General features: G+C 40.1%; 1 protein-coding gene across 1 annotated transcript; it reads left to right on the top strand.

Moving 5' to 3' along the window:
* The first annotated feature begins 1,154 nt into the window (after window positions 1–1,154).
* Window positions 1,155–15,541, top strand: TASL (TLR adaptor interacting with endolysosomal SLC15A4). The gene is made up of 2 exons (XM_025997426.2): window positions 1,155–1,331; window positions 14,108–15,541. The coding sequence occupies exon 2, from the start codon at window positions 14,109–14,111 to the stop codon at window positions 14,997–14,999; it is 891 nt and encodes a 296-aa protein (XP_025853211.1). The 5' UTR covers window positions 1,155–1,331; window position 14,108; the 3' UTR covers window positions 15,000–15,541.
* Window positions 15,542–15,776: the final 235 nt, after the last annotated feature.

Here is a 15,776-nt window from a genome sequence, read left to right as displayed (position 1 = left end):
TCACTTCCACATTATTCTAATGGTCACTCATGGTTCAGTGTGGGCAGGGGACTCTGCAAGGGGATGATACCAAGAGGTGAGCATCAGGGACACCTGGGTGGCTCAGTGATTGAGTATTTGCCTTCAGCTCAGGGTGTGATCCCAGAGTTCTGGGATCAAGTCCCACGTCGGGCTCCCCATGGGGAGCCTGCTTCTCTGTCTGGACTGAAGGCAGCGCTAAACCACTGAGTCACCGGGGCTGCCCATGAAATTGAATTTAAATAAAGAATCTTTAAAAAAGGCAATTGCTTCTTTCTTGCATCTCCCTATAGAACTACTCTGTGTAAGCAAACACACACACACACACACACACACACACACAAATTCTTTTAAAGATACAAATTGGAGCATATTATATGTTCTTGCTGAACAATATATCCTGTATATCTTTTCCTATGATTCCATGCAAAGCCAGATCACTCTAACACTGTGTAGTACTCTATAAAGCTCTACATTTACTTAGCCCATATCCTATTGATGCATCCCTAATGCTGCAACAAATAACTTTTCAATGTTTCTGTGCACAAGTGTAAATATGTGACATAGGTGAATTTATACAAATAAAGTCGTTGGGTCAGAGGATATGGATATGTAAAAGTTTGGGGAAAAAAAGTCAACAGATGCTGGGAAAAGGCTCTCTAGAAATGTCTACAATCTCACCACTACATAGGAGAGTGCCTGTTTCTCCACAACCTTGCCCACCCAGTGTATTATCACACCTTCTTTTTTAACCTTGGTTAATTTGAGAGAGAAAACAGTTTTCATTTGCATTTTTTTTTATTGTGAGTACAAATCTGAGAATACTTCTCAAAAATTATAGGTCAGCAATGAAACTGAGAATTTTCTAAATCCTACTTGACACTGGCTCTCTTTTGATAAAGGGATCCCAGAGAATTTACTGTTAGAGGAGTAAATTTATGTTGTTCGGGTTCTTATATAAAGCGTAGCAATCAACTATTTTAACAAGAGACAGTTTCATAGATAGGTTTCATTTTTCAAAAAAGGGGAAGAAACACCATTCTGTGGCTCAATGTGGGTTTGTCAGTTATTGCCTCCCCCTTCCTGGGACTTCCCACTGTTCTTGAGCACAAATCAGACTTGAGCAAAAACAACTCCCTTTCCATGGGATCAGTTATAAGAAGAATGGCCATGCAATGAGCCACTTAGTTTCTTGGTCGTACCAGTGGAAGGCTTGCAAACATTTCTGAAAAAAAAGCACTGGCTGGCTTATTCATCTCTATATGGTCGATTGCTGTTTCTTCCGGACCAAAGGAGCAGATTGGTTAGTGAAGGTAAGAAAAAGGAGGCAACAGGCCCTATAAGTGCTTCTGGCACCTCTCTCCTCCCTTTTTTAGTCTTTTCTCATCCAAAGCCAGATGCAATCATAACATCTAAGATGTTTTTTTTGTTGACCAAATCAGAGGTGAGCGGGAATGGATGCAAGCATTCCATGGAGGGGGACGGTAAAGAGAAATGAAGTCAAACACTCCCTTCTCTGACCTCCTCATGTTCACATTTTGGCATTTCTAAAAAATGTTTTTGACCTAACAATTTGGACGGGTCAGATCTGGCTCCTGTTGTGTGATTGATGCAGTCCTCACGCAGTATCGCTGCAGAAATTTAGCTTCTATGTTTTTAAAAGGAGGCCTAAGAACCTGATCAGAATTTTGCTGGGACAGGAGAAACCTAGAATTTAGTTACAGTGATATCGTTTTTGAAATGAGTACAATTACAGTAAAATCCAATTGGCTTTGACTCTCAATTATTCATTCCGAGAGCTTGAGATAAGTGTTTTCCTGTGTAGCAGGGCATACTCAAAGCGAAGGTGACCTACAGCGCTGTTGCTTTTCGAATTGCCATCTGGCTGATTTGGGGAAAGCCTACACGCTGGTGTTAAAGACTCGCACAGGTGGGCCTTTGTTTGAATTATCTGTAGATCTGCTCAAACATACTTTTTCTTGCGCACATCCATCTGTGCTTCAATATAGACCGGATTTGGCCAGAGTATTCAGACCGATATTTTTGGAACACTTCTTGCATAGGTCAGTGTAGTTAGCAGTGTGTTTCTGAGCATGAGAAGCTTCTGGGAGGAATGGTGAGCATTTGAAATTTGTATAAAACATTCACATCGTAATGGTAATTTAGGGGATATACAAAGGTAGTGCACTAAATTCTGTTATCTCACAGCAAAGTGGTGTTTCAATAGCTCTTTCAAGTTACTGAAACATTTCTAATCACATACCTGGGGATTATCTTCGATATACGCAATACTGTCACTCTAAGCACTTCACCAACATGACAGGATGTAACTAAATTGTAATTGTAATGTAACTTCATTAGCTAAATAGTTATTTTCCTTCTGGTTTTCATTTTTGCCAAGTTTCAAACCTATATTAAAATGGAAAGAATAGTACATTGAACACCCATATTTCCATCAGTTAATCAGTTGTAGCACGTTGCCATATTTACCTTCTCATTATCTTCATACACATGCACACTCACACACATACACACACACACACACACACACACACAATATATATAGATAGTTTCTTTGGTAACTTTAGGACACATCACCTTCAGATTCTTGAGCATTTATCTCCTAAGAAAAAGGTCAGTCTTCTACATAATTACAATGCTAAGGAAACTTAACATCAATACATTCCTATTATATAATATATGATATATATTTGAATTTCTCCAATTATCCATGTGTTCCTCTCAATTTTATTTTCTCAATTTAGAATCCAATCAAGTATATTACATTGCATTTTGGTGATAGGACTACAATTAAGTAAATGATAAAGGTAATAGATATGATCAGTAATATAATAATGATTAACAATTATAACACCAATGAAATTTAACATCAGTCAATACTATTATGATCACTTTTCTTATTTTTCTATTCCTTTCATTTTGTGTCAAATTCAAGAAAGTGATCATAAGCTTTAATTTTTTCATCTGTGAGAAGTCAAGACCAAATAATGAAGAAAATCCAAACTATGACAAAAATATACATTTTCTGCATCAAAATTTACAGTTTCCATAATAAGGAAATTCACATATCCAGACAAAGCCTTTGGAAGTAGCTGTTACCTTTGGTCGGAACTGAACAGAAAATTTACTTGCTGTTGTTAATATGGAAAAGAGAGGCCTTTTGACTTATATCATCTTAGCCATCAAATTAGACTTTCAGAAATCAAGAATCAATTCATGTTTGATACAAGAGATAATCCCGAATTATTTATTTTGTAATAAGAATTGATATAAGGTTGAGTGATACTTCAGAGCATCCATTGACAAATGCCACCAAAGATGAAATAAAAGGAATATAAAGCAAGGTATATGGTGAAGTGAATGGCCACTTCTAGCTCTAGAAAACATGTACTTTCAAAGGCAACACTAAGGAAACTGCAGCAGCTTTTTTTTTTTTCCCAATGGGGAGATCCCTCCTAAAGAAACCTCAGTTTGGGTAAAGTTCTTGCATCGTTCACTGAAAAATGAAACATGTAACAGATTTACTTCTCATGATGAAAAAAATGTAATATAGATTTGGTTACATGATAATAAGATTGGGAACGAAATGATATTCAAGGTTTTCAGTGATAACCTTTTGATAGTTTATACTCACAAGACCCAAAAATTGAGATCTTAAAAAAGAAAAGACTGGAATTATGGGATCTAGGATTTAGATTGTAGGAAAAATACATGAAGAGATAAAATGGAGTATTTTGAGGATTTAGGGGTATTAAAAAATAACATCTCTGATATGTCACCTACACATCATCTGCACAGGACAGTGCTACGTCCTCAAATTTGAGGCATGAATAAGTTTGCTTATCTGATTGGCAAATTAAAATATAACAATGTGTCAAGGAACGTCTGTTGCTGGTCAAAAGATTGGCTCAAGCTCCTTGAAAGGCTCCTTGAAAGGCAATTCACAATAGCTGTGGGGTAGTGACCTGCCTTCTCCAAATCTGGCCTACGGAAACGCTCGTGGAGTGATTACACACAGTCAAAAAGCAAGAAAAACCTCAATGTCCACTTTGAGAAATGATTTGCTAACCTAGATGTGCCTGTAGCAGTACCAATTTGTAACCGTTAAAAGGCGGGCCTATTTAAGCAGACATGCTGCTGAGAACAGGTGGGAACCAAACTACACCCCAGCTAGCTGGGCCCCAGATCTTGTTTGAAATGTCAAACAGCCTTTTCCTGTCTTTATTTCCTATGATGCCAGGAGCCAGCCCCATCGTGCCACCTCTACGGGGCTTTGGAGGCTTCTTTGTACCCCTGTCTCAACCCAGCCCCTCAGAGATCTTAGATTATGCACAGACATACAAACTGTCCTTCCAGAGGCAATTCTGTCCTGGCACCCTATCACCCCCAACTTCCCCACTTCCCAGCAATCCCCAATCTTCTCGCTGTCCTTTTGCTATTACCACTTACTCCTTTATTCAAAGGATCATCCCAAGGATTCATTTCACTGATTTATTTAAGGTAGCAGCTGATTTTGCTCAAATTCCGTGCAATCCTGATAAAGCTCTTGGGGGTAGGGACAGAATAACGTAGAATTTCTAATTTGGGGGCAAAGGTGCTGAATGGATGGCCAGGGGGCGCTGAATTGTGGATATGGGAGACGTGAAGGGTGAAACGGGGGATGGATAGGCAACCAGGGCTCTCAGGACAGAAATAACAACGCACAAATGCCTCAGATGGCATGGATATGAGGTGTGGAGAACCGGGAGCAGTCTGGCATAGCTGGGGTCCTGAGTCTCATGGGGAACAGGCAGAGAGGAGGTTGGGAAGACAAAGAGCACATCTCATGAGGGCCTAACTCATGTGGACTTTATCCTGGAGGTCACGGGATGCTATGGATATTTAAACAGTGCATCTGTAAAATTAAATTACTCTGTGGTTATAAAATTAAGGGTGAGACGATGTCAGGCCACTGCCAGTGGGAGTGTTTAGGGAAAAGGTTCACATAGCAAGATTGAAAGGCCAGCGAGGATGGATCATTTAAAGACATACTGGCATTGATACACAATTGGGCCCTGTAGGTAGCCCTCTGGGCCACTCCTCTGGGGTGGGCATCGGCTGTCTTCTTGGAGCCTTTCCTGCTGTACCTCACTGTACCTCCCTTCCTCTAATCCCCAGCGCCGTTGTTATGAAATGGACTCAGGGTGGATACCCTTCTCCTGGAAGGACTAATCGCTTGTCATGACTGCTTGATGTTAACTGCTCTCAACAAGGCAGCGGTGGGACATGTTTTACCAACAGACCACGTGCTTTGGAGTTCATACATTTGGACTTGAATCCGGCCTCCAGCATTTAGTTGTTTTGTGTCCTTGGGAAGGTCACTGGTCAAATCTCAACCTCAGCTTCCTCACTTGGAAAATCCAAAGTGCGATAATCACTAACATGCAGCGTTACTGAAAAATCAGGTGTAAGGCAGGGAAAGCCCCTGACACAACTGCTGTTATTATTATGCTCTATCCCACTATTGCATCTGCTTCTGGACTTAGGTCAAGGGTTAGGCAAACCATGGCCTGTGAGTCAAACTGGCCCTTTGCCTGTTTTTCTAAATAAAGTTTTATTGGAGCACAGCCACAGCCATTTGTTTACATATGCTCTATGGCTTCTTTCCTGCTATGATGCAGAGTAACAGTGGCAGGGACTCAAAATATTTACAAAAAAAGTTTTCCAATCCCTAACTTAGGTTTTTCCAAATGTTCCCTGTTATGAAGTTCTTCCCTCTTGATGGTTTCCTCTCCAAATCCATGCTTGCTTTGTTTGGGTATATATGAAATGAATTTCTATGTACAGAGTATAACAAGAGTTTTCTGAGAAAAGGTGTAAATGAGAGTGAAGACAGAAGAATTTATGTTGCAATTTCTTCTGAAATCCAAGCAAATGCTTTAACAAAGGTTCTGCACTTTAGCACATATTTCTAAGATGTGAATTTGCACCTAAGGTTAATTTTGGTATTTCCCCTGTCTGGTAATGATTAATGTAGACTAAATTTGCCTGGAACATCTCATTTGCAAATGTCCTTGGATGTCTTTTCCTTCACACTTAGTTATGGGCAATTCTAAATATATCGATATACCTTCTCTGTGATGAGAAACAAAAATTCAAGTGATAAAATATTTTGGAACAATTAAAATAATTCATTGGCTTATGTTTCAGTGTTTTAGCTGAAATTTACTCTAATACATGTCTTGACATTTGTTTGAGGCATACCTTTTATATTATCTCTGAAGAGATTAACATCATAAGAATTTCACAAATAATCACTCAAGTGTTTTTAAATGCTAACAAAGTAAACTCCAATAACATTATTCCTCTATTTTTTAAATTTTAGGATGTCATGATATGCAGTATTGTTTTCACTCTAACTGTACATTAAAGGTTTTTTTATATTAAATTAGTTAATATATGTATAATTTTTGTTTAGAAATTTCACACAATATTCCTCTGCATAGCTTTGGAGCAATTTTGAAGCTGCTTTAGCGTGCTCTCTGCTGTCCTCTGCTGCTAATGTTCAGAAACTGCTTTCGATTCTGAGTAATGTCTGCTTAACCTTCTTTATACTTATCAACTCACACAATATTAAAGTTTGGAGGGACTCAATCGATAATTTAATCCTACATTCTTCATTTACAGATCAGAAGTTGAGTCTCTGAGGAGTTAAAGGACATGTGAATGTGGGCTCGGTCTTCTGACTGCCAGTGTCTGAATGTCTGGTGGTTTTGGACATATGACTGAATTTTGATTTCTATATAATGAGCACAATATGAGTACCTACATCTTAGAGTCTTTTAGGGGATCCAGTGATTCAGTAGATAAAAAGCACTTAAGATGGTATGTGGGTTGTGGCTAGTACTAACGTGAGCTCTTTAATTGACTTGTCTGTCATCAATAAGACTAAAACCACAGCTAATGACAATCAGAACCAGAATTCTGGTCTCCTGACTACTAGCCCAAGAGTTTGTTTTGTCTTCGTCTGAATAAGATAATGAAACTTAACCTTTCAATGTAGATTTTAAAAATATGACTTGTCTGGTATATTTGAAGCTATGTAGTCTTTACAAAGCTATTGATACTACAGCTCTGGCTGTTGCTCATTCCTCCTTAGACTATGCAAGGCTATCAATACCCACAAGCTACTCCAGCTCCTAGTATAAACTCCCACCATGCACACTTGGAAGATGGTTTCACTGTTGACTATGAGTAGCCTCTCTAATGGGCCTCTGGCCCGAATTGCCAATGCATAATTAGTCACTTGCACTCAGAAAGTTCGTCTCATGTGAGAGTCAAGAGGAACTCAAGTAAACCTATTAGTTCCTTTTCTAGCTTTTTCTCCCAATCTTTCCATTTTGCTCAGCGCTGGTGCCATTTCCCAGCAGGCCCCGACTCAGTTACTTTTGGCTCCTCTCTCTCCTTCATTTTCATGTCCAGGATTCTCGGTGTCTCAAAGTTCATTCCTTTTCTTCCTCTTCTGCTACCTCCTTCCCTGGTTCCTGTCCCAATCCCCTCAGCTGGGGATGAATTGAGCAGCCTCCTTATTTGGATCCTTAACTCCAAGCTTACCTTGCTGAAATCGGTCTTGTCATTTACTGATGGATGGCATCATGTCCTACATCAGCTTGGTTACCTTTGAGAGCTTTGTATGGCCTGCAGGATACAGGCCATACAAACGGATGTCCTCAGCCTTGCATGACCCAACTAACTTGCCTGAATGGTCCTCCCTCTGAGCAATCTTTTCCTTTATCCATGAGACTATCTTTCCCTAGAAATTAGGACGTATTTTCTGCTTTCCCATCATCAGACTTAGCACTTTCTGCCTTAGTGGTCTGCCTTGGGCCCCACATATGAGAATGGTAGGGTTCTTGTTTCACCAAAATCAAGGTACCAACAAAGCTCTCAGCTGATGACAAATAGTGCAAAAGGCCCATTCTTCCAAACAAAATCCTAGACCCTCTTCCTTCATTGTTTTGAAGGAGTGGAGATTATCTGGAGTACTCATAAACATCAATCACATAAAAAGAAAGAAGACTCCTTTAGGGCCAATTATTTGGTATGAGAATAGGATAAATAGTGGGAGATTTGGGATAGCGCTGAATGGGAATAAGGCTGATAAAAAAGGATTGTGAAATTTTAGTAAAAGTCTTAGGCGACCATGACTTTGAGAAATAACAATGTTATTCCTCCAGACTGGTGTCTGTTACAGAGGACAAGAGAATGACAACACGAATCTGTTCACTTCTATTGACTTCTCCTCTCTCTGCAATGATTCTTCCCTTTTCTCATGCCTGTTCGAATCCTTCTTGTTCTTTAGGGACAAATAAAAGCTTATCTTTTACACAATGATTTTTCTGTCTCTTCTCTTCTTCACCCTTAGAGTATGTTATATCCTTGGGCGCCTGAGTGGCTCAGTTGGTTAATCGCCTGACTCTTGATTTCGTCTCTGCGTTGGGTGTGGAGGCTGCTTAAGATTTCTCTCTCTGCTCCTCAACCCCCTGCTACCCCCACCTCCCTGGCCCACCTTGCTCACATGTTCTTTCTCAAAAAAAGTAGAATGTGTTTCTTTCTTTCTTTCTTTCTTTCTTTCTTTCTTTCTTTCTTTCTTTCTTTCTTTCTTTCTCTTTTTTTGAATGTGTTTAATCTTTAACAATAAACCCAGCCGTACAGGAAGAGCCAGCTTCTTATTTTTCCCTCTTAGTTACTTTAAAAATAGTTATATTTGGTTTTTAAATAGGAAATGAATCCAAGTTCTACATGAACATAATTTGGGTCAAATGATCCTAAGAGGTTTGTTATGCAAAACAGCAGTCCCCGTACCTCTTTTCCAAAAGCAACTACTTTTATCTCCCTTTTTACTATTTAGTATTTACCACCAACTTTCCTTCCAACTTTTGGATTTTTCAGTTTGGGGCATTATTTATTGACTTGTCACCAATCAGATAATTATTTAGTTTTTTTTTTTCCTCCCCTGGCTTCTACCAAGTACATACACCAAGGACATGCTAAATCAGTGTTCCTTTCTCTACACTGGCTGGCCACCCAGTCTGGACACATAGGCAAATGCCTAAAACAATTTTTTAAAGATTTTATTCATTTATTCATGAGAGACACACACACAGAGAGGTAGAGACATAGGCAGAGGGAGAAGAAGGCTCCATGCAGGAAGCCTGGTGTGGCACTCATTCCTGCGACTCCAGGATCATGCCCTGAGTCAAAGGCAGATGCTCAACCCCTGAGCCACCCAGGCATCTCCCAAAACAATTTTTATTGATATTACATTACTCTACATGATCAAGTATTATCCTTGTCTCTTGTCTTTGTCATTCTGCAACTATACCTCAAATTTGGTTAGATCAATTTTCACCACTATATTATTGTGACTATCCAAAACTATGTCCAACTCAGCCATGTAATAAACCACACTTTGTTTAAAGTTCTCCCCCATATACAACTTCGTAAATTATGAGCTGGAGTTTATAATTGCCTAGATCTGTGGAGCGTATAATGGTAGCCAAATGTGGCAATTTAAATTAAGTGAAAATGTCTGTCACACTAGCTACATTTCACACACTAGTCATATGTGGCTCTTGGCTATCATAATGGACAGCACAGATATTTAACATTTCCATCACCAGAGAAATCTGCATTATATGGCACTTTTATCGCCTCAGAGACAACCTAAGAAACCACACTATTAAAACAAAAATAGCTTTAAAAAATTTCCTTGAACCACTCACACAGGGATTCTAAACTTCCCCAAACAGTAGTGGAAGAAAAATTAAAAGAAGTGTCATATAATCTTGGTTTCAAAATAGCTAAACACAAAGTGTCTCAGATTAGGGTCCCATACATCATCACCAAAGAGCTAAAAGTTTATGCCCTTTGTTCATTATCTTTTGATATTCCCTCTCCAACACTCACTCCTTGAAAGGAGTACAGAGATGAATTAATCATACGTTGCTCTAGAATGACTGCTATGACAGTGAATGACAGTGATCATCTGGCGTACTTTAAATTGCAATTATAATTGTCTGTCTTGAGTATTTTAACGTTTTATGTTATTACCTTCACTTATCTTCTAAGCCTATGCTGTCCAATAGGGTGCCATGTGGCATTTTAAATTAATTTAAATAAAATTAAAATTCAGTTTCATTAGCTGCATTTCAAGTGCCCGCTAACCACATGTGTCTACCACTTAACATTTGGGACAGCACAGATAAAGATCATTCCATCATTTCAGAAAGTGCTATTGGACAGCACTGGTCTAGATTTTTCATTTGCTTCACTTTTCCTCATTTACCTCCAAGACCATAGCCAATTACATAAATCTCACTTCACAGTGCTCAGACTTGTCAAGTGGTCTTCAGTTCCATCTTTATCTCCAAAAGCCTTCTGATCTGTTCCAACCAACCACGTTGCCTCTTGAGCCTTTTATACTTACTCCTTTCATGGGAGCATGTTTTCCACTGACTTTCTGAGAAAGGCGCCTAGGAGATGAACTGTTTTATCTATGTTTTATCCTCATGCTGATGGATGATTTGGTCATTAAATTCTAGGTTGGAAACAAATTTTGTTCAAATATTTCTAGACATTGTTACATAATCTTCTTGCTTCTCATGTTGCTTTGGAGAAGTCTAAACATTCCGGTTCTTGGAGTTTTTTCTTCTTTTTTTCTCTCTGGAAATGTATAGTGTTTTCTCTTTGTCCTAAGGGTACTTTTTACAGTCACAAGAGGAGACATATAGGAAAAGTGGGCATTTACCCAGAATTTCAGAAACTTAGGTCCTTCAGTTCTGGGAATACTCCTTAATTGTTTAAATTTCTCCCCCATATACCCAGTCTTCTTTCTGTGATTTCTATTGCTTCAGATAATCAATCTCCTAGATTGGTTTTTTAATTTTATCTTTACTATTTTTCATCTTGTATTTTTGTTCTACTTTCAAAATGGGAGTTTGCCTTAAATTTACTTCCCAATCTTTCTACTGAACTTTAAAATTCACTAACATTTTTAATTTTTAAGGACTTCATAATTTTTTTTATCGTATCCTATTTGAAGATTGTTTTATCGACCCTGTCCCCTTGAGAATATTGATGGTAGTTCTTGCCACTGCCCCTCCTCTCAAGAATTAATTCTTCTGAGTGACTGCTTTGGTCTCTCCCATTCAGAGCTTTCTTTGGAGGTTTCAAAATTGAATTCACAGTTAAACATGAGATCCAAAAAGCTCCGCAGGCTCTTGTGATTGTGAACTTGAATGAAGGGTGATCTGGATGCTCTCATTTAGTTGGGGATCCTCTGGTGTCAATTGCTCTCCTTCTCAGACGAGTCGGGTTCCCCAGAACAGTCTTGCCCATACTCCTGAACATTTAGGGGAATTTCAAGCAGATTGGCTCTTGGATTTTTCCTTGGCTCTCTTTAAGAGTTTTCTCATCTCCAAAGACATTGCCCTGTGGTCTCCCACCTTTCAGCTTCTGTAATGTTATTGTACTGGTCTGTTCTTCTTTTCCTCCCTTTTCTTCTGAATATGAACATTTCAAATTTATCAGGACTTCTGCAGTCACTTCAGGGCTGCTTCCTCCTTGGGTTTCCCCCTCTATTCCAGCATGTTGACACAGGGGTATGGGGTCAGTTTTGGATGTAGAAGAGGGGGGGCATGTTTGGTCATCGACATGTCATCATACTGGCATCCATGGAAACTTATTCACCTGGTCCCTGAGAAATAGTCTGTAGATATGTCTGCAATCTTCTCACCCCAAACCTAGGTCTTCTCCAGCTTTGGAGGCTCTGGGTGTGTGAACAGACCTGATGAGGCAGTCTCAGACCTGTCCACCTAAGTAATCCATGCGGCTGGCTCTCCTCCTTCTCCCACAGCATGCTAAGCAGGAGACCATTTCCTTAGACTTGCTGCTCCCCAGATTGCACGTGGGAGGTAAGGCACGGACCTCTTTTCTTGGCTTCCCTAACCCAGCTGGAGTCATAGCTCTTCCACTGATGGGGAATTTATATCCCCTAGTCTCCTGGTGATGCATAAATACTAGGCCCTGAATTCTTTGGGGCTCAGGATTCTCCAGTTTCCAAGCTCAAGTTATGTTTTCTCAAAAGCCACTTTTCTAAAACCAAATTCTGCCAAGCGTTCTAGAAACCCATGTATGAACTCAAAAGTAGAGAGTTTCATTTTTGTTCTGCTTTTTTAGATGATACTCTGAGGCCCTGAAGGCTGAAGTCTCTAGCTGCAGCCTGCGTGGGGGGAGGAGGCAAGTCGTGAAGTAACCGCATCAATATTAAACCTGTATGATAAACGCTTTTGCTCTGTAAATTATCTGCTTCTCATGTAGCTAAGAGCTGCTTTTTCATCTTCATGTTCAGGTTGAGGGAAGAACTAAGAAAGTTTTTCTGGGACTCGTTTTCATTATCCTAAGCGTGTCCAGCATGCAAGAATCCCCTCACAGATTTGTTGAAAACCTTTAATTTTGTATCTTTATGGTATGTAACAGAATAGAATATGATAATTACTTAAGTAACTGATAAATTGACTGACTGGATCTCCAAATAGTTCGAAAAGAGAAAATAAACACTGAAAATATTACCCTTATACAATTAAAATAATTATACTAATTTTATTCCATTTATAAAATTACCCTTCTACAATTAAAAATTCACTTGGAGGGCAGCCCGGGTGGCTCAGCGGTTTAGCGCCGCCTTCAGCCCAGGGTGTGATTCTGGGGACCCGGGATCGAGTCCCATGTCGGGTTCCCTGCATGGAGACTGCTTCTCCCTCGGCCTGTGTCTCTGCCTCTCTTTCACTGTGTCTCTCACGAATAAATAAATAAAATCTTAAAAAAATTCACTTGGGAAGTACCTATGAACATAGATGCTAAAATGTAAAAATAGGAGCCTTCTGTTTAGATAAAATCATTTCCTAATTTGACCTTTCAATTTCAGGCTTAAGTTAACAGATCTGTTTGGAGCGTCTGGCCCTCGAGGCCAAAGAGGAGTGGTTATCTTTTCTGTTGTCTGGTGCCCCAGTGCCAGGAATGCCAGTGTTCCCTTTTTAGAAAAGGCAGCTGCTAGTTTCCAGCCTGTTCTAGCCACTCAGACTCCCGTGACAACCGCGGAGGGTGACGAAGGGAGGCAGGTGGAGCCAAAGCCCCAGGTCAGGAAGGCTCCCCAGTATCTAGGGGAGAGGTCAACACATCAGCAGGGCACAGAGACACTTCTAGGCTTACCTACAGTGAGAAGTAGGCTGGACAGAGCAAGAAATTCATCCTGCACTGCAAAGGCAAGGGAGGCCCCATGGGCCTTTGTGATTGGAGGCTACAGAATTCTCGTCTTACCTGTCATGGTGGTCGATTATTTAATTCAAGATATTAACAACTATCTTTTGAGCCCCTCCAAAACGCAAATGGTTGTGCCAGCTCCCAGGGATAAATACGAAGACGAGTAAGACACAGTTCTTATTTTCAGTAGAAATCACAAGTGTTTACAATGTTTTTTTCCCCCGAGAATTCACTAGTTGCTTCCCTAATTTCCAGCTACCCAGTCATTCCCTATTTTCTTTGGGGCAGAAAGTAAATGCTGCTACCTGATGCCCAAGGCCCCCCCAGAGCCAATTCCAGTGTCTTTTCCAACCCCTCCTGCTTATGCTCGGCATGTTGGTGTATGGTAAACAGGCCATGCCACCATATTCTCTTTCAACTCAGCATCTGGCCCACTCATTCTTCACAATTTACCTAAAGTGTCACCTTCTCCAGGACATACCTTGTAACTTCTCTGCCTTTGCCCAGGGCTGTGTTAGGGGCTCCTCTTCTGTACTTCCTTGGTGCTTATCACTGTCCCAGTCTTCTTGAAAGACTCAACTAGCTTCTCTGTTTATCTCTACCGTATGCCATAGTCCCGGTACACAGCAGACACATAATTTATAATGGCTTAGTGGATGAATGAAATCATCTCCTTTGTTGTCCTTAATTTGCACATCATCAACTGCCCATTTTTATAATTCCAACCTTCATTTCCCCCACTGTTCCTTATCAACTCTCTTTCCAGAATGCTGTCAGAAGGGTATCTCAGTGGACTTGCCTACCAGAATGACATCCACTGGAGCTGTTCATCTTATAATGAGCAGGTGGCTGAGAAGGAAGAAGAGACAACATCTGCGACTCATTCCTACTGTTCTGTGGATGAAACCCAAGTACGAAGTCTGTATGTGAGCTGCAAATCCTCGGACAAATTTATTTCTTCAGTGCATTCAAGAGAGAGCCAACACAGTAGAGATCAGAGAACCATAATGCTGCAGACAAACCCCAATCCCGTGTTTGAAAGTCCCACCTTGGCTGCAGTTGAAATATGTAGAGACTCCAGCCGAGAGACCTACTTGGTTCCACCTTCCTGCAAAAGTATTTGCAAGAATTATAATGACTTACATATTGCAGGGGGCCAGGTGATGGCTATTAACTCAGTGACAACAGATTTTCCCCCAGAGAGCAGTTTTGAATATGGCCCTTTGCTGAAATCATCTGAGATTCCTTTGCCCATGGAGGATTCCATTTCCCCTCAGCCCAGCTACTTTCCCCAAAAACCTATCCAGCAGTATTCATCCTACTGGAGAATAACCAGCATCAAAGAGAAGAGCAGCCTGCAAATGCAGAAGCCTATTTCTAATGCAGTCCTGAATGAGTACCTGGAGCAGAAGGTGGAAGAGTTATATAAGCAGTACATTATGGACACCGAATTTCATGACAGTTCTCCCACCCAGATTTTGGCATCGGAACTCATCATGACAAATGTGGATCAAATTAGTCTCCAAGTGTCTAGAGAGAAGAATCTGGAGACGTCCAAAGCCAAGGATATAGTCATTAACTGTCTATTACAGTTGGTATCCAGTGAAATCAGCACACCTAGTCTCCATATTTCTCAGTACAGCAACGTCAATCCTTAGGGAGGATACCTCTCCCTCAACTGCTCCACACTAAAGCTACACTTTCTTCAGTGAGAAATGTGCCGGAGGTGGGTGTGAAGGGGAGTCCGGAGCTGGAGAGGTAAAGTTTGGATGGAGGACAGGTATGAGTGAAGAGGAAATTGTACTATTACACATGATGAAGGCATGTGGAAAAAGGAGCTATAAGGACTAATTTCAAAGCAAAGGTTGTACAGCAACAAAACAAAAAATGAAAATGACCCAAAAAGAAAAAGTAGGATTCATTTAAAAGAGTTCACAAGTTTAAAAAGAAGCCAAGCCAAGCAAGAACACACACCATGGGAAAATAAAGAGCCAAAAGGTTTAAGCGTAAAGAGTCACTGTTTGTGAAGCAAATAAATTCTTCCAAGTTGCTTCTTCTTGAGAAGAATGGACTGTATGTAGAAGGGTGCTGTTTGGGTAGAAAGACCAGTTTAAACAGTTTTGAAATTATGTTTCTATTTCTTTTCTCTATTCTTTATCAGATCGTTTAAAATATATATTCTTTATAAACATTCCAACAGTAGCAAATTGTAATTGTGGTTTTTTTTGAATGATTAGCTACCGCCACACTAACCTCCTAGTTCTGTTCACTAGTGAAGTTTTCTGAACAGAAAACACACAGTGAATTTTTTTATAAGATCTTATTTTTAAGTAACCTCTCCACTCAACTTGGGGCTTGAATTTATAACCCTGAGATTAAGAGTCAAATGCTCTTCCGACCGAGCCAGTCAGGTGCTCCTCACCTTGTGAATACTA

Source organism: Vulpes vulpes, chromosome X (assembly GCF_048418805.1).
Source record: "Vulpes vulpes isolate BD-2025 chromosome X, VulVul3, whole genome shotgun sequence".
Classification (NCBI taxonomy): Eukaryota; Metazoa; Chordata; class Mammalia; order Carnivora; family Canidae; genus Vulpes; species Vulpes vulpes.
The sequence above is the reverse complement of the archived record's forward strand: the minus strand, read 5'-3'. Positions and strand labels throughout refer to the sequence as shown.

Coding starts and splice junctions, on each gene's coding strand:
- TASL (XM_025997426.2), top strand. CDS start 14,109: ATGCTGTCAGAAGGGTATCTCAGTGGACTTGCCTACCAGAATGACATC.